The sequence below is a fragment of the Ylistrum balloti genome, unplaced genomic scaffold (assembly GCF_031769215.1).
Source record: "Ylistrum balloti isolate Yb309-2 unplaced genomic scaffold, AGI_CSIRO_Ybal_v1 Utg369772, whole genome shotgun sequence".
In the NCBI taxonomy this organism is placed as follows: domain Eukaryota; kingdom Metazoa; phylum Mollusca; class Bivalvia; order Pectinida; family Pectinidae; genus Ylistrum; species Ylistrum balloti.
Genome location: NW_026781965.1, coordinates 91,647 through 111,368, shown reverse-complemented (window position 1 = coordinate 111,368; position 19,722 = coordinate 91,647). Strand labels below are relative to the sequence as shown.

The window sequence follows — 19,722 nt, the reverse complement described above, 5'->3', positions numbered from 1 at the left end:
ATAATGTATTACACTGTATCACAGATAATGTATTACACTGTATCTCAGATAATGTATTACAATGTATCTCAGATAATGTATTACACTGTATCACAGATAATGTATTACACTGTATCTCAGATAATATATTATTCTGTATCTCAGATAATGTATTACAATGTATCTCAGATAATGTATTACACTGTATCACAGATAATGTATTACACTGTATCTCAGATAATATATTATTCTGTATCTCAGATAATGTATTACAATGTATCTCAGATAATGTATTACACTGTATCACAGATAATGTATTACACTGTATCTCAGATAATATATTATTCTGTATCTCAGATAATATATTACATTGTATCTCAGATAATACATTATTCTGTATCTCAGATAATCTATTACACTGTATCTCAGATAATGCATTACTCTGTCACAGATAATGTATTACGCTGTATCCCAGATCATGTGATGATCATATGTTACGTTGTGTCTCAGATACAGATTGTCGGTTAATTTATTACGCAGTATCTACAATCTTAGGTAATGTATTACCCTATCTCAGGTCATGTATTACATTGTATCTCAGATAATGTATTACACTGTCTAATGTCATGTATTACATTGTATCTCAGATAATGTATTATGCTGATAGATAATTTATTACATTGTATCTCTGATCTCAGATAATGTATTACACTGTCTAATGTCATGTATTACATTGTATCTCTGATCTCAGATAATGTATTACACTGTCTAATGTCATGTATTACATTGTATCTCTGATCTCAGATAATGTATTACACTGTCTAATGTCATGTATTACATTGTATCTCTGATCTCAGATAATGTATTACATGCATCATAGACCTTTGGTCAAATATAACCTGGTATCTCAAATCTTTGGCAAAATAATGCATCAAATGAGATGAACATTAAATAAAAGGTAGTGAAGTATTTTTTGGCTATTGTTGATGTGTATGTCTGAACTGTTTTAGGGGGAGCCTGGTTTACCAGGCGAGCCTGGAATTGCAGGGCCAGCAGGACCTCCAGGTCCCAAAGGAGCCCAGGGTCTGCCTGGCTATGATGGTATGAAAGGTACCAAAGGAGAAGATGGTGCACAGGTAGGTATTCATGAGAGCAACGATTGGAAGCTATCTATGGTTTACTTTCATTGTAAAACTGAAATCCTAACAGACTGAAAAGGAGTATGGACGATGTGATGTTTTCATCATCAGCAAATAATGATGTCTACTCATATATGCGAATGAGAATTTAAATAAAGATGATGTATTTTGCCGGTTAGTCAATTTAGATTTTACACTCTTGTAATTCAGTTGTGTGAGTGTTTACATACCAGTGGTAAATGTTACAAATTGGAACTTGTATATACCAGTGGTTAATGTTACAAATTGGTACTTGTATATACCAGTCATAAATGTTACAAATTGGTACTTGTATATACCAGTGGTTAATGTTACAAATTGGTACAGTAGAAACTGCTTAATATCATGTTCCATTTAACAGGAGAAAATGTGATAATAAGTGGAATATGACATTATCAGTTGACTTGTTTCTTACATTCATTTTTCCTTTAAGAACAGAAATTTTCTGTAATTTTGTTTATTTATTATTTGAAATATCTAACCTTTTATTGAAATAATTGTTAACTTTCATGCCACATTTCACAGTTTACATGTCAAATTTGAACATGACACTTCAGTGTCATCTGCTGCTACTTTACCACATAATTCATTCATCCATTACTGTGTGGGCTTCAATATAGGACATCTTCAAACAGTGTATCTCTCTTCAACTTCGACAAAATGTGTTCTGGAGATCACTTTTCATCAGACGTTGGTGACAAATTAACCAGCTGAATGAAAAAATGTTCACCTTTGAAATGCCATGTTTCATTGGCTGTTATATTAATGGTTAATTTTAATGACCAATCAGATCTCGTGAAACATATAATCCTACAATCTGGTACTTCTACCATGGTAAATCTTACTAAAAGTCATCCTGAAATAGTTTCTGTATAGAAGCTTATTAAAAATTTCAATGACCCAGAAATATAAAACATCTTCATGAGGAAAAGGACAAATGAAGAATGGTATTCCAAATGACCATATCGTCATTCTAGTGGTTTAAAGATTTTGATGGCAGTTTACACAAAAGTCAAATATGAGAATACTTCTGGTTACATAATATGGTCAAGGGCATTATAACTGTTTATGGAATCCTGTTGAAACAGAGCTGAAGATTTACCAGTAAACTGAAATAAAACATTAACAAGACTGTCATGTTTCCCCGTCTTGTACATGAAGCTGTGTTTTACTTTTTTGGTGTTCATTTTTAGGGACCACCAGGACCAAGAGGACCTTCTGTGAGTACACATACTTTTGTAATGAATCATATATGTCTGTCTCTAAAGTCAGTTCAAACAAGTCTAGTTCATGTGTTATGTCTCGCTCAAACTTGTTCATGCTTATGTGATTCATTTCACTGTCACATGACTTCAGTTTTAAAGACAATTTAGTGATGTTATCAGAAACTGTTGTCAATGAGTTGTTATATATATATATATATATGTGATGTCAGTTTGATATGTTGTAACACTGTGGCTGGTGTATAGTTAAGTCTATGTATACTTTCAGGGCAGAGATGGACGTCCTGGAGCCCCAGTAAGTCTCCTACAATATATTTCTATATCTCTCAGGTCTCCGGTTATACACCACTCCATCACGACAAAATATCTGTGACCTTGTTTATTATCTGTGTGACTTTATTTTAAATAATCTGAGTTATTCCCCACCAAATATTGTAATGTTGTTGTCTGTCCATTGTTCTGACAATTCTTCCATCCATCCCCATCACCATTTCCTGACAATTACTTCAGATTAAGACCAATCAAACTCAAACTTCAAACACTACTTTCGGTTTGGAGATTATTTTTGGGGTTAGAGGGTTTGATGCTAAGATTACAAACTATAGAAAATAAAAAAAAATGGTTCATTTGGATGAATCCAACTCCATCTACACACATTGCTTACTTATTGGGAAGACTATTTTGCATCAAAAGATCAAACTCTTTTAATTTCACTATAAATAGAAAATGATGCCCTTAGTCTGAATCAACTCAAACTTTACAGAGTGCATAGCTTTATTTGGAATGCTTTTCGAGGTAAAAGGTCCAAGGTGAAGGTCACTAATTCTATACATAGAAAATCTGAATACACTGAATTAGCAAAGTTTCCTTAGACTGATCAAACTCAGTCTACACACACTGCTTTCCTTAATAACTATGCTTGTTATTTTCGGCATTATTTTGATGTTAAAATGTCAACGTAGGTCAAGGTCAGTGTAACTTTAGATAGAAAATACATTTTGACACAATAACTTGGGTTCTGCTGAATCCTGCAAGTTTCTTTGGATTAATCTATGTCAAAAATTACAGAACAATCCTTGATAATGATAGTGGGATAAGTATCATATAGTGGTGCCTTGTGACCTTTTTTTAAAGATTATACTTGTGACCTTGTTAGTAGGCTAGTTTGTTTGACCTTATTTTTTAAGACAGTCTATATGTGACCTTGTTTATGAGATATTCTGTGTGTGACCTTGTTTATAAGACAATTTATGTGTGACCTTGTTCATAAGATAATCTATTTGTAACCTTGTATTTAAGACAATCTATGTGTGACATTGTTCATAAGATAATCTATTTGTGACCTTGTATAGAAGATATTCTGTGTGACCTTGTTTATAAGACAATCTATGTGTGACCTTGTGTATGTATATAACTTTGCTATCTTGTTCTCACTTGCACCTGTGTGACCATTTTCAGCTGAATAATAGTGCTGTCAACTATCCCTATAAATAACTCTGAGACTGTAACTGTAGCATGTTCTGTGTTACTTTTGTTGTATGGATCAGATTCCCCCCCCCCCACCCCCCCACCCCCCCTTCCTAACCTTACAGAAAAAATGAACAGATAAATAATAAGTTATTTGATTTAAAGGAGCATATGAATGAAATAAATAATTATTTCCACACTCCCCTGCCCTATGTGATTGTTTAACCACATGGCTACAGGACAACAAAAAATCTTCTACACACTAAGTCAAGGGGAGCAACTCTCACATACATGGTACATATAAAACCATTTTAGCTGTTCTGCTTTAAGTGTTTTGTGGTTAACATTTGTAAGGAGCTTGTGTGTTGTAAATAAGTGCGTTGTTATGAAGCATGTACAGAGGACTAGACATGCTGTGGGCATGTTTGGTTGATTCTTGTTTTACACATATGTTGTGAGCATGAGCAGAAATCTTGTAATGTATTAGACATGCCTGGGTATTTATTGTCTACAGATTGAGAAGCATCTTTAGTTTGCATTTAAAGTGTCTTGGGAGAGACTGCATATCTTAATTCATTTTAAAAGTCTTGTTCCTTAATTTTTTTAGATGTACCTTTTACATTTAAAATATGTACTGGCTACATCCGTCTTCTTTTTAGATACAATGGCGAAAAATTTGTTTTTTACACAACGTGAAATGCCTTTATAGTATCACATATGTATGTATAAATGTTTGTCTACTTATTTCTATCAATATCTATAGGGATGGTTGACAGAATGGTCAACTAATTAATGTAAATAGGGAGGAATGATTCAAACAGATTTTGCATGTGGTCAGTCCAACATAAATCCAGTCCCCAATAATACACATCAGTACATAACAGAAGTATTCTGTTCCTAGAGAGGAGGCAGAGGAGGGGGCAGGGGAGGGGGAGGGGGAGGAGGAGGAGGATCCAGTCGTACTGGAGGTAGTGCTGGAGGATCAGAAACACAGTCAGGAGGAGGATCTGGCCTTGGGTACCCTCAAGGGTTCATTAGAGGCCTCCCTGGTCCACCTGGTCCCAGGGGTCCGAGGGTGAGAGAACCCTTTCTTTTAGTAGCTATATATGCAGGCCTCTTCCTTATTGCTGTATGCTATTTGTGAAATTTGCTGCAATCAGCATTTTCTAATCATTCCTTGTTGCATGTTTTTATCATGGAAATTTCAGAATTGTGTTCTATAAATGAAAAACATCATTTTTTTTTATTATTCCAAATTCCATTCCAAAATTTAATAGCTGACTGCAACAAAGTTCATATTTCTAACAAACTGTGACTGCAGCAAATTCCATCAGATAACAGTAGTAGCAATAATTACAGTTCATTTTATACTGGAAGAGGAACCTGCCATCGTTATTTTTTTGCCTTCATAAAGAGACCATCACACAGATGTGTTCTGGAAGTGAGGTCAAGTCGCATGAGTGGACAAGACCGTAATATCCCAACATCCACTGACGAAGAAAATCCTACCATGGAAACTGATGAGGAACAAGAGGAGTCGGAGAACACTTACGATAGAGGACCCCGCTCTGTTGCCTGGCAGTGCTGTAATAGGTTCTGTAACCGACAATTAAGACGACGTCGGCGCATGCAGGAACGCTCTACTACACAAGGGGGAAGCAGCTCATCATCAAGCGCTCTACGACCTGCGCCATGGGCACAGGTACAGACTGGTGATGGTACTTGATGTAGCCATGGCAATGGACAGAACTAACCTTGGGTGTCGGCTTGAAGACCTTACTAACACGAATAGTGACAAGAGCTGCAGTCATAGTGATTTGTAACCATGCTTAAGGGATGTGTTCAAAGGCTTGTTGTAACCAACTTGTATACGTTTTCATAACCTTGTACATGTGTCATTATATGTGTCATGTGCAACGGCACCAAAGAGCAATTACTTTGCACTATGACATCAATGGTGACAGATTGTTCTGGATATAATGTTTTTGAGGAAAGGTCTGAGTTTGATTAAGTTAATTGTTCACTTCTCACTGGAACTTCATAAATTAATGCTGATGACATATTCACAAGAAGTCTACTCTTTAGTCAAGTACATATTCCATTTACCAGAATGTTCCTCACTGCTAAACTATTGTTTAGTATAAACTTTTTAAAAAATTTTACGGAACACCTGAAATGAAGAAAAAATCACTTACTGCAATATTGGATACATCTGAGTCTGATAGTTTCCTCTGAGTATTATACCTGTTCTATTTCTAGGAAAAAGTCAATGAATCTTCATATTAATGAACCTAACATTCAGGTATCAAAGCGTTTAGTTTTCTATTATTCAAATATGAAGTGTAACTATATACTATATGCTTCAGAGCTAACCTATAGCTTAAGGAGTCTCGACCCTACATAATACACAAGTAATTCATCCAGTATTGTCGTGACTTTCTGTGTGTGTAACCAGCATTTTGCAATTGGTTGTAAGTTTCATGTTGCTTGAAAGGGAACTCATCTGTATATAGAGGGGGAAAATTATGTTGCAATGTCAACAATGGCGAGAAGAGATGAGAAAGGACGGTTTACCCCCCAGTATGTCTTTTGAAAGTGATTGTAATGTAAGTAGTATTTGTCACGACCAATCCTATTCCAGGCCAACAACATCAGTTGACATAAATGATCAGCACATTTAGATAAAAGCATTTCTGTGATATGTCATTTCATTTTTCACTCATGGTGTTTAAGGCTATGTGCTGTGAAAATATTTTAATTCTTAATATTGAAATCTGTCCGCCAAGTAAACCACTATATAAATATTGTTTTCCATATTTTTTTCATTATTAAAATATTTGTAAAGCAGATATTGATTTTTTTTCGGTTAATTGTTTCTATATGATTTCAAGAATTTTACAAGAAAAAAATTTTAAGTTCGAGAAATGTCAGGGTTTTTTGGACATATTTCCCCCCAAAAATATTTTGTGCAATGCATGACTTTTCAGAGAGTCATGTTCACATGGTAGCATAATCAATGTTGAAATTTTTAAAAAATCGTGTGGTTAATTGTGACCGGGTCGAGCCTCCTTAACCTTATCTATTTTATCTTCATAGATTTTCTGCATTGTATATCTTATCCTTATAAACATGTATTTACCAAAAATTGTTTTAATTGTTTTAAACTTATCAAGATATCTTTATGTGTTTAAATGTGATAGCTGGTAAGTCCATGGCCACTCTCCTACAGATATAATATAAGAAATTATGTCAGTTGATATCTCGTCTCAATGACACTATTTCACACCATAGTTCAATTGGTTTTTTTGTCAACTGAACCAAAAGTCTCATAGTGACCTATTGTCATTGTTTTTTTCAGTTGTCTTATGCTGTTATCTGTTGTCTGTTGACTTTTCACATTTTCAGCTTCTTCTGAAGAACTGTTGAGTAGATTCAAACCAAACATGGTCACTGGAAATAGTAACTGGATGGGTGTCAAAATTGCAAAAATTTATAGTCACGTGGGGCCGACAGTGCAGGGACAAAACAGTGAAAAACATGTTATAAATTCTTATCTTCTGAGAGACATAAATGAAATAAATATAGTTGTAATAGTCAAAATACTGAAACAATAACATTTTACAACTGTAAAAATACTCAACATTTTGTATAAGCATGTGCATTCGAAAATTTTAGGAAATGGTGCAAATATTGCTTTGGACCAAGTTTCAAGGCCATGAAATTAAAGGTCAGCAAGACTTTGAAATAGTAAATCTGTCAAATTTCTAGGAAACTGTCACCCTATTGTTTAAGCATATGGAGCTGAAACATATGTTTATGTTGCACAGAACACCACATTCTTAAACCAACACTTTGTTCAAGTGCCACATGCAGCTTATTTACGAGCATGCTAGGTCTAGTTTGGGAGAAAATTTGACTAACCAGAGAAAAATACATGTAGAGATTTGAACCCTTTGTTCCTTGAACTCATTTGACTGTCAAAGCCCATTGGGCCTCTTGTTTTGAGGAAAACGCACTTTGCTCAGTAGTTTTGTTTCTGAATTTCCCGCAACGATTTTGTAGTTTTGTTTCATGAAAACACATCAGGGTTTGCTCTTTTATCTGCCTGACACCAACCAGACTGCCACTGTTACAGTGAAGAAGAGCAAAGAGGAGAGACGCTGTGATATTGTTATGATGGTAAATATTACTATACTAACAAAATTATTACATATGATATTTATTTAACTTGGACAGGGAGCCTTGGTCAAATTACATGCCAGGCCAGATGGTATAGTGTACCTTTTTCGTCTGAGGTGTTCTTAAACTATAAGTATTATCACAAACTATCATTATATTATTTGACAGGAGCTAAAATTTTTCAGTTGAAATTTATAAAATAAGTGCAAGCCTTTATTTTCTATTTTGATGTCATTGAGCCACACTCTTGTATGTTGTTAAAAAAATGCTTCTTCTGCAACAACAGAGTCTTAGATAGCGCTATCTTAATGGAGTCTTAGAAAGCACCATCTTAACATTTTATATGCAAAAAATGTAACTTCTGACTTAGGTGACTTCAAATAGTGGTAATCAGAAAACATATATTAGCTGTTGTGAGTTCAGTTGTAAAATATGACTGCTAGATTCATTATACTGTTTGGGTGCCAGCAAAATGAAGTCGAAGGATGGGCTAATTACAGGACAGTTAAGTGGATTTATTGATAATTCTACCGAAATGCAATAGAAATGGATATGCTTATTAACAGACATTGTCAGAAAAATATGGTTTTTATAGGTTAAAGGAACATAACAGGGTTCCATGTTATAGTTGCTGGTTCTGGGTCTATTTCATTATAAGCCATCTGCGTAGATCTGTAAAATTGTTGGAGGTTTTAATATGTTAGATCACAAAAGTGATTTTAAGTGCCATCTGATCATCTGGTTAATATGTTTTACTTATCGAAATTGCCTTAATCTTCAGAGCATGTTTTGCATCAGGGTCAGTCCAATGCTTGTTTCTGCTATGTGATTTGTGGTCTTGAAGCATGTTTCTGTATTCTTTATATGAGATATTGTCATGTCTTTGAGTGTGGTTGTATCACCTTTGCTACAGTGTAAAATCCTTACTGTATCAATTTTGTAGTTGTCCCACAGGTTTGCTGGCTGTCTGTTTTGAGTCATTAATTTCAGTGCTTGATGTGTCAAGTTTCTCATGACAGGGTGAAATGGGTCTTCCAGGATCGGCTGGACACAAAGGCGACACTGGCGAGCGTGGACGACGCGGCAGAAAGGTGAAGTCACATTTCGTATTATCCAGAGCATCCTATACTAAGCATGTTTAATGACCAGTGTGTGGCAATCAATAGCTTCTCCTAGGGTGCTTTTAATGTTGTATTCTGCTCCTACAGACCTACTGTGCTCACTGTTTTACAATCCTTGTTTATAGGGTAACTGTGTTGTGTTTCAAGATATTTTTATATCTTTTTGTATCGAAAATGGGATTTAATTTGGAATCAAGTCAAGATCAGGTCTTATATGCAAATGAGGAACTGTTTGGAAATTATTACTTATGCTATAATTGAAGATGGTTGGCCAATCAAATGCCATGTAACATCTCAAATGAAATAGGATGTATCAAAGTTTATATCAACCTCTATGCTATGTTACATAATCCAAATAAATAACTTAAAAAGAAATGGAGATCATTTCTTAATAGAATTTTGTGAAAGTTTTAAGTAATTTCAAAAACATGGTAGGATTTTAGTAATTTCATATGTGTAAAATTTCAGTGACCAACAAGTTCAGAAAATATACATGGTTTTTTTATATACAAACATTTTCTTAAAAACTTTATTCATCTGCTGGTGTACAACTTTTTTTTTTTTTTTATCAAAACTTTTATTAACAAAAGACAATGACATATACAATACATACAAAACATGGACATACTTTACATATACAGTAACAATACAAAACAATTTTTAACATTGATATACCAATAATCTTGACATTAATACGATAACATATATATATATATATATAAATCACTACCTGATTGAGAAAGTAAGGCTGTCACTATGCTGTGTAGGATGTAGTTTTGTCCCTTTAAATGTTCAGGGGAGACCATTTTGCTTGATATTTTTCAAATGAATTATTAATTTTTGAAATAAATTTTTCAGTTTCATTTTGTTGATAAATGAGAGTTTTACATTCTGTAAATGTTGGTTGAATTTCTTTGTATCGGCAGATATAAATGTAATATTTCATGGTTAGGATCAGATGATTTATAACTTTTGGGCCCTTTTCACAAATGAAGAGTATGTCATATGCATCGAAAAAATCAATTTCAAAATTATCACTTACTGAATTTATCCATACTTTAAATTCATTCCAAATTCTTTTAACAATTACACAATTGAAAAACAAATGTATTAGTGTTTCAGTTTCATTTTTACAAAATGTACATTTATCATCACCAGTAATTTTGATTTTATATAAAAACTCCTTAGTAGTCAAAATTCTGTGTAGTAGTTTAAATTGAAAATTTTGCATTTTTGTTTCTATTGTACAGTATTTAGGTAATGTATATATTTTACTCCAACCTATCTTAGTTTCTATGTTCACATTTAAATCTCTATTCCATTTGGCTTGTTTTCCTACAGGATCTATTTTATGTTTGTTCAGTAAGTATTTATATACAAATTTCAAGTCATTTTGAACCATTATTTTCTGAAAATCAGATAAATTTGCTTCATCATTAGGAGTAATTATATCTCTATTTTGTCGTAACTCATGTAATTTATTTTTGGAAATTTTACTTGTCAGAGCAACGTATTGAATAAAGTTCATAGTAGGACATTTAACTTTAATATTTTCGAAATTTAGAAAATAAAATCTATTATCTAACAGGTCTTTAATCTTTTCAACCCCAGATTGTTGGAATGCTATAAATTGTTTGAAATCTTGAAATGGAACATAGTTTAATATATTTTCATGTAATAAGTCTATAGCTTTATCTTGGGATTTTTAAAAATCTATCCATGCTAAAAGTGTATCTTTCCAAAAAGGATTTGATATTTTTTTTACTTATTTCGTTTAAAGTTACATTGTTAAAATTCCAAATTCTCTCGTTACCAAATTGATTAAGTAAGGTTTTAGTCAAAGTTTGCCATTGGCCATCACCTGTGTATAATCTTTTTAACCATTTTACCTTTAAGTATTTAATAAAGCTTTCTATGTGTATCATTTTCAAGCCACCTTCATCATTATCAAGTATCAAAGTGTTTCTTTTAATCCTATCAGGTTTGTACCCCCATATAAATTTATAAAAAACAGAATTAAATTATTGAAGCCATTTTTTTCCTGGGTTTGGTAAAGAGTAAAATAAATGTATTAATATGGGTAATGCCAGTGTTTTTACGTCTCGACCACATACCTAATAGTTTTTTAATGTTAGTTAGCTTATCCTTAAAATTGATTTCAATAATTTCAGACAATTCTAATGAAAAGTTTATTCCCAAAAGTTTAAATTTATCAGTTGACCATTGAAGGTTAAGCTTGGGGCATAAGATCCTATCTGAATATTTATTTCTTCCAATCCACATTACCTTACATTTGTGTATATTAAGTCTAAGGCCAGACACCAAGGTGAAATATTGAAAAGTTTTAATTGTATTTGAAAGTGAGTTTTCAGAACCATCCAGAAACAGAAAAGCATCATCCGCATATTGCCCTAGTAAATATTCTTTGTCTTCTATTTTTATACCCTTGATTCCATTGTTTTTCTTGAGAGCTAAACCTAATGTTTCGACTCCAATTATAAACAAGTATGGTGAAACAGGGTCACCTTGATGACAACCCCTCTGTATATTAAAAAATCTGAAAAATGCCCATTATTAATCATCCTACTTTTAGTATTATGATAAAATGTTTTGATCCATTGAATAAGAGACTCACCAAAATTAAAAGACTGCAATGCTGTATATATAAATTTCCATTCAACTGAGTCAAATGCTTTCTCGAAATCTACTAATAATAATATCCCAGACCTGTTATTTTCCTCTAAGTAATGCATCAAGTCAAAAACTAATCGCGTATTTTCCCCAATAAACCTTCCTTTCATAAAACCTTTTTGTGTATTGCTAATTATGTTTGGAAACACCTGTTTTATTCTATTTGCAATTGAAGCAGAAGCAATTTTATAATCAATATTAAGCAATGTTAGAGGCCTCCAGTTTTTAAGATAACGTCTGTCTTTTGATTCTGTGGGAATACATGTAATTATGCCTTGGCATTGAAATTCTGATAAAGTCCCATGTTTATATGCAAAATTTATTGAGTTTTGAACAAAGTATTTTAGGTCTTTCCAAAACATTTTATAGAATTCAGCTGTTATTCCATCAGATCCCGGACTTTTCCCGTTCTTCATATTTATTAGAGCCTTACTACATTCTTGTACCGTAATTTTACCTTCACAACTATTTTTATCTGTCTCTGTTAATGTAACACCATGATTAAACAATGAAGAATTTATATTACAATTTTCTTTATATGTGAAGAGGTTTTTATAGTATAATTTTTCTTCTTCCAAAATTTGTTTATTATCTGTTATAAGATAATCGTTATTTGTTATCAATTCTATTATAGTTTTATTCACATAATTTCTTTTTTCTAATCTACAAAAAATATTCTGTACTTTTTTCCCCCATTTCATACCATTTTGCCCGGGATCTGAGAATTATACCATCTATTTTCTGTTTTCTTGTATTTTCTAACTCTTTTTTAACCTTTTCTAGTTCCTCTAATACTTCATCATTTACATTTTCATTAACTTCATCTTCCAACTTTGATATTCTAGTTTCAATATCTTTCTCGTTTTTCTTCTTTTCCTTTGAGCATCTGATTGAGTATTCAATAGAGAGACTTCTAATTCTCATTTTGATAATTTCTAAAAACAATTGATCATTAATTCTAAGAGTAATATTTTCCAAGTCATTAAAATCTCCTGATACTATATATTCTTCTACTGTGTCCTTTATACAATTATTTACAAATTCCACATATTTTTTATCTCTAAGTAAAGCAGAATTTAGTTTCCAGTACCCTTTCCCTCTATTGTTATCTTCTTTTATACATTTTAATATAATACAGGAATGATCTGTTTTGTACCCTGGTAATATATCTGTATCCGATACAATAGTTGAAAGTTCATTAGATATCAAATAATAGTCTAATCAACTCTGTTTTAAAGGATTTTTTCTACGCCACGTGTAATATTTTATTTCTGGGTTGTATATTCTCCAGATATCTATTAGTTCAAATTCTTCTCTCATTTCTGTTATCTTACTTCTAGCATTAATATTATAGTCATGCAATACATTGAAAGTATCCTGCTGTTTTTCTGAACTACATTCCAGTCCCCTCCAATTAGAATTTTACCATTTGTTAATAATTTGAGCTTATTATGAATGTTCTTAAAAAAGGATGGAGTGTCATCATTCGGTCCATAAATATTTACTAAGGTTAATCTAACATCATTGACTGATATATCTAACATAATGTATCTGCCATTTTTATCCACAATTTTTTTATGAATATCGTATTCTATTTTGTTTTGAAAAAGTATGGCAACTCCAGCACTTGATCTGCTACCATGACTGAAAATACATCTCCCACCCCATTCTGCTTCCCAATATGACTCAATTTCCACACAACTATGAGTTTCTTGTAAAAATACAATAGAGGAATTTTTCTGTTTTATCCAATTAAAAACATCCCTGCGCTTTGTTTTATTTGAATATAAACCCCGGACATTAAGGGACAAAACTTCAAAACTAGCCATTATCCCTGTATTTTAGATATAACAAATAAATACACAGCAAATGACAGCCCCCAAACCTCCTGGAAGTTGTCTCTAAATCCGAAACATAAGATGCAATTGATATGGTTACAGGTATATCGCATATACATACTAAGGACAATATAAAATACATACTTACACTTAACACTAACATCCTGATTGAAAAATGATCTACATGCTTCATGGTCATATTTTAAAAAATAATTTTCCATCTTTAAGATACTATTATATTAAAGTAATTGCTTATTAAATTATTTGAATGATTTAGACCTTTAAAGTTAGCACATTTCTCATCTTATATATATGAAAAGAAAATATAGATATCCTGATAGTTAGCCTACTGCTGACATTTGATAAGTTTGTACAATTTTTGGACTTTCAGACACATGTGTACAACTCTTAACTGTCTGTTTACTACTTTAGGGGAAGAAGGGGAAGAAGGGCAGAACAGGTCGTTCTGGGCCTAAAGGGGCTTCTGGCAAGCCTGGACCCTCAGGGGAAGCAGGTTCCAAAGGAGAAAAGGGGGAAATCGGGAAAAAAGGGTTTCAGGTATAGACCACTCAAACATGTATCATCGTCAATGCCTGACTGCATGGTAGATAAAGTATGGACGTCAGGCTTACGGGAATACTCATGATAATGTTGATGTAAATCCACACATTTGAACAGTATTTCTTCTACCAGTTTAATCCTTCCGTATTTGTAAATTCTTTCCCAATCCAAATCTTTTGCCTTCATGTCTATGGGTAATGTTCCCCTGATATCTTATTCTGCACAATTTTTAATATTCCCCTTGTATATGATTCTGCCGTAAGAAGCTTGTTCTGTTCTCCTACAATGCTGTCTGACCTACCAAGCTTTACCCCTGTTGATGCTCTCCCTCCCTTCTCTGCTTTCTCCAGGGTGAACGGGGCACTCCAGGCATACCAGGGAAGGATGGCAAGCCCGGGCCTAGAGGCGTTCCTGTGAGTGTGCGCTGCCAATATGGTGGTAACTTTCTCCTTGTTTGACTCTCCTTTGTGTTTGCACTTCCCTACATAGCATGTTGTTTCAGGGATTCAGATTCCACTGGTAGAAATCTTCCTTTGGTTATTGTATATTTACGGTGATGATGATTCTTGGAATCTTTTTGTATTTCTTTATCACTTATACTTTAGATATAAAATGATTGTAATTTCTACCTATAAAACATTTTAGCATTTGACAACTTGTTCTTTAATGTATATGTACATGTATAATGGTGCAGCTAGTTTATGCAGGTGTGTAATGGTGTGTCTTATTTATACACATATGTAATGGGGTGAATTCATACAGGTGTGTAATGGTGTGTCTTATTTATACCCATATGTAATGGGGTGAATTCATACAGGTGTGAAATAGTGTGACTTGTTTATACAGGTATGTAATGAGTTGAATTCATACAGGTGTGAAATAGTGTGACTTGTTTGTACACGTATGTAATGGGTTGAATTCATACAAGTATGGAATGGTGTAACTTGTTTATACAGGAATGTCATTGGTTGAATTCATACAGGTGTGAAATAGTGTGACTGGTTTATACACGTATGTAATGGGTTGAATTCATACAAGTATGGAATGGTGTGACTTGTTTATACAGGTATGTCATGGGTTGAATTCATACAGGTGTGAAATAGTGTGACTTGTTTATACACGTATGTAATGGGTTGAATTCATACAAGTATGGAATGGTGTAACTTGTTTATACAGGTATGTCATGGGTTGAATTCATACAGGTGTGAAATAGTGTGACTTGTTTATACACGTATGTAATGGGTTGAATTCATACAAGTATGGAATGGTGTAACTTGTTTATACAGGTATGTCATGGGGTAAATTCATACAGGTGTGAAATAGTGTGACTTGTTTATACACGTATGTAATGGGTTGAATTCATACAAGTATGGAATGGTGTAACTTGTTTATACAGGTATGTCATGGGGTTAATTCATACAGGTGTGTAATGATCTAACTTGTTCATACAGGTATACAGGTGGGTGATGGTGTGACTAGTTCATACAAGTGTAATGGTATGTATTGTTTATACAGGGTATGAAGGGTGAGATGGGTGAAGAAGGAGCCCAGGGCCTGATTGGCCGTGATGGACTGATTGGACCTCCAGGATTACCAGGGCCCCCCGTAAGTTTATCAACACTGTTGTGGCATGTGTTAGATCCACACAGCACAGATTATAAATCAGTAATGTTATCAGTGTTTACATGTTACTTTGTCTTGTGTCTTGTGTCTTTTTTTAAGTTTTTGTTATAGAGAAACAATAATTGCCTGTTTTATACCAGTAGTGAGAATGCTAGTCCTTTTATCAAAGGTGTAATGCATGCTCGTAAACAAGCACAAATACAAATAATTATCTCATAGCATCTGATTTTTAATGGTATCATCATCAGAAATCATTGATTTTGTGTCATTGTGTGACACTAAACTTGCATGTCTGTATTGTTATAATGTTTTGGTTGGTAGTAATGTGTATTTGAATTGATTTTACTTACCAGTTATTATTCCAAAGTTGTATTTCAACAATTACAACAGGCATGCTTTGTTATTTTGTTTTCCAAGTACATTCAATGGTATTAATGTTATGGATTGGCAGTGGAAGAATGATGTTTATCTAATGATACTTGGTAGTGATGGACAACATAACAGTCTGTGTGTGAAAGAAATTGTAAGCCCCATTTTTTGACCATTACTCAAGGATGTGTCATAACTGTGACTCAAGATCTCCATGTGTAGGTCATGATGCTTGGTTGTGTAGATTGGGTGATTAAGACCAGATACCACAGATAGGCTTCAAAACTTTCAATACATTTCTGTTTCCTTCAAAACCAGCAAAATCCAAACTTTACAGTTTCTTAATCATGTCCTGAAAAAAGTTCAAGAAAACGACCCTGAATATTCCCCATTTACATACACTTCATACAGACAAGGTTACTAGGATAACGTTAACACATATGTCTTTATGTATGTGTGTGCGTGTGTTTCTTCAAACTAAAGAGCTTGAGAATAGAGCCAAGCATTGTCTTTGGGTGTAGATCATTTCTGGTGAATATTATCAGAGATAAGTGTGGAAGGGTGGTAGAAGATTAAATAATCATCTTGCCAGCTGTATTGCATAATGTTGATGTATGGAGGAAAATTTTTAAAATTACATAATCATGTTTCAAAAATAGCATTACAATTGAACAAATGTTTGATGAACCTGAAAGAAGTGATGAATTTCCTTATCAAAGACGTTGGCATGCAGTTTGTGAGAGAATTATTCAATAAGGACACAATTTGACTTTGTTAGTAGCATGACTACAGTATTCATGTTTAAGTATATATCTGAAGTAAAAGTAATTTGAAATATTTTCCGAATTTCAGGATTAAATAACAATCTCACACGAATGCTTTATTTTGCATGCTGTCCTTGGAAACACAAGATATAGGTAAGAATTTAGGGGGTGTGGCTTGTGTAGCATGAGGACAATGTTCTGTTGTGTTTACGCATGTTTTAGGACATGATAAGTGCCTATTGTACTGCAAATAAGTGGGCCCTCCCCCAATGAAAAGACCATCTGTAGGGATTGGGCTTATTTCTGAGCATCCCCCATGAACATTAGTGAGCTTTAGATAATGCTGGGTCCCTTATCTGTAGTCTGTCAACTTTGACCATACATTGCAACTACTCATGAATGACTGAGCAGATTTAATGAAGTTTGGTCTGAAGGATCCTTAGGGAAAGTAACCAATTTCATGTTAATGGTGGGTCTGGAATTACAGGATATTGTCCAAAATTGGTCTGAAGCATGCTTTGGTGACGGAAAATCAGTTTTGTATAAATAGTGGGTCTCGGCCCCCTTGGGCCTGAGGAGTGGGGCCCAATAGGGAAAATCTAATTTGTTTCTCAGGAATTGCAGGATATTGTCCAAAATTGGTCTGAAGCATGTTTGCGTGGAGGGAAATCAGTTTCAAGTGTTGAGTCTCAGTCAATAGAAAAAATCTATCAATTTCTTTAGGCATGTAAGGCATTGCTGGGCTTTAAGATCCAGACAAGTGATACAGGCCCTATGGGTCTTTTATTATCTTGAAGAAGACAGGAAATGGTGAGACCGTGTGCACATGATAAAATTACTTTAGCTTTCATAGGTAGGAGATAATCTTTAACATTTGAGGCAGTTTATTCCTTTTAACTGGTTACAATGAATCATTTACACTTGTAATGGCCCCAGCATATCAATAAAGCTGATGCTTGTGGTAAATTAAACAACGGAAAAAGTAGAGACTCAAAATGGTGACTTTATTGACACTTTAGGCTAAATTTTAGTAGTGTATTTTTCTTTTTCCCCAAGGAACTGTTAACCTGGAAGGAGAACAAATCATAGACATTTTAAAAATTTTCCCTGGCCTGAAAGAGCCTTTGTTGTAATCAACCCCTAGTTCCAGGAAGCACACAAAAGAGGGGAGGGGGTATTTGTGATAAAATATGGTATTGCCATAGAAAGATGAAACACATTACAATATATTGATAATCACAGTCTGGCATCAACTTTTTCATCAAAACCACTTCCTCTATATAGCAACCTTGATTAAATAATGAATGACCTTGATGCATTTTCAAGGTAACAGGGATGAATGTTTAATAAGCAACAAGGTTTTGTATTATCATTCAGAACAACACAGGTATTTTAAATCTCTCTATCCGTAAGATTTCTGTTCAGTCATAATCAATTTCAATTCTCTCACTGTAAGATTTCTATCGAGTCATGATAAATTTTAGATATCTCTTGCTATAAGATTTCTACTGGGTCATAATTAATTTCCAACCCAACAGCAGAGCAGTTATTTTAGTCATAGAACAAGGTCATATTTTCTCTTAGATTACAAAAGCTGATAAGACAATTCATGCAGTAAATAACCTTTGTCGAAGTTCAAATTTGTAACCAGCTTAGTCGTTAGTTACTGTTTAACTATGATAAAAAGCTTTTAAGCAATTTCTAAAAAACATGTAATAGATCATCAGTGTGTGATTCTGTAACACTATTCTAAACTGGTAGGTTCATTGATGACTACACCATAAAAAAGTTCAACAATAGTTAAAAAATAATGATCCCCATGGTTCAGCTTTACTTTATATTTCATCATATCAATACTAGTGTTACCTCCCTTGTTGTCATTGTATTATTTTTATGAAATTTGGGCGTTCACTTCAAACAATAAGTGATTCGTTACCTATAACTATTATAGAGTGGTATAGTGATATTGATTATATGATGTTGTTTTCTAGGGAGAGCCAGGAATTATAGAGGGAAAAGGAATGGAAGGCACCATTATTCAAAGGGTTGTAAGTTTTTATATTTAAAAGATATATACAGTACCAATATGTTACTGTATAAAAAAAATGATGTTATAGTTTACAATATTGGAAAACATGAATGTAATATTATTTTTTATTCAGACCTTGTTCATAAAGAAGTCCAAATACGTTAGCAGTATTTTTGAAATTGAGAAATGGGCAGATAGTATGATATTGTTAAGATTTTTAACTAAATAATGATTTGTTTTTGTAAACATGTATTACACTATGATATAATTATATATACTTTACCTTCACAGCTACCAGGACCTCCAGGCCCACCTGGCCCACAGGTAAGAGGATGATGGTTTTTCTTTAGCATATTTAATAACAGAATTATCTCCCTTTAATTATAATTTGTGTACTGTATGTCTTCTCCTTTCATTGACCTATACTTGTTTATTAACTTCAAACCCAGAACCAATGTTATATGTTGAAAAATAACTTTACCCCTTCATTTTACCTTTATCAATGTTTGATTTATCCCATGTCCTGTAAGTCATGTGACTTGTTTTACCTCACAGGGACCCATGGGACTAGATGGTGCTCCTGGTATCAAGGTAACTTTACCCATAATATGTGTTTTATTACATGATACCTTTCCTGCTAACATTGACAGGTTCCACATTGTTGTCTTATCTACTTTAACTAGAGTATGATAAAATGCTC

The 19,722-nt window shown here is 33.5% G+C and overlaps 2 protein-coding genes across 12 annotated transcripts in view; one reads left to right on the top strand and one right to left on the bottom strand.

The window, feature by feature from the left end:
• LOC132543837 (uncharacterized) overlaps window positions 1-19,722 on the bottom strand; it is a 187,111-nt gene that overhangs the window by 101,958 nt on the left and 65,431 nt on the right. The gene's annotated exons all lie outside the window — the stretch shown is intronic.
• LOC132543870 (collagen alpha-1(I) chain-like) overlaps window positions 1-19,722 on the top strand; it is a 99,813-nt gene that overhangs the window by 64,295 nt on the left and 15,796 nt on the right. For 5 of the 11 annotated variants that reach the window (XM_060207390.1, XM_060207396.1, XM_060207394.1 and 2 more), the window contains 10 exons: window positions 990-1,115; window positions 2,351-2,377; window positions 2,649-2,675; window positions 9,046-9,117; window positions 14,109-14,234; window positions 14,588-14,650; window positions 15,753-15,842; window positions 18,985-19,041; window positions 19,314-19,346; window positions 19,578-19,613. In XM_060207390.1, coding sequence (XP_060063373.1) covers window positions 990-1,115; window positions 2,351-2,377; window positions 2,649-2,675; window positions 9,046-9,117; window positions 14,109-14,234; window positions 14,588-14,650; window positions 15,753-15,842; window positions 18,985-19,041; window positions 19,314-19,346; window positions 19,578-19,613 — 657 coding nt within the window. Of the gene's footprint in view, window positions 1-989; window positions 1,116-2,350; window positions 2,378-2,648; window positions 2,676-5,261; window positions 5,550-9,045; window positions 9,118-14,108; window positions 14,235-14,587; window positions 14,651-15,752; window positions 15,843-18,984; window positions 19,042-19,313; window positions 19,347-19,577; window positions 19,614-19,722 lie in introns of all 11 variants that reach the window. The other 6 variants (XM_060207389.1, XM_060207395.1, XM_060207392.1 and 3 more) reach the window with 6 other exon arrangements.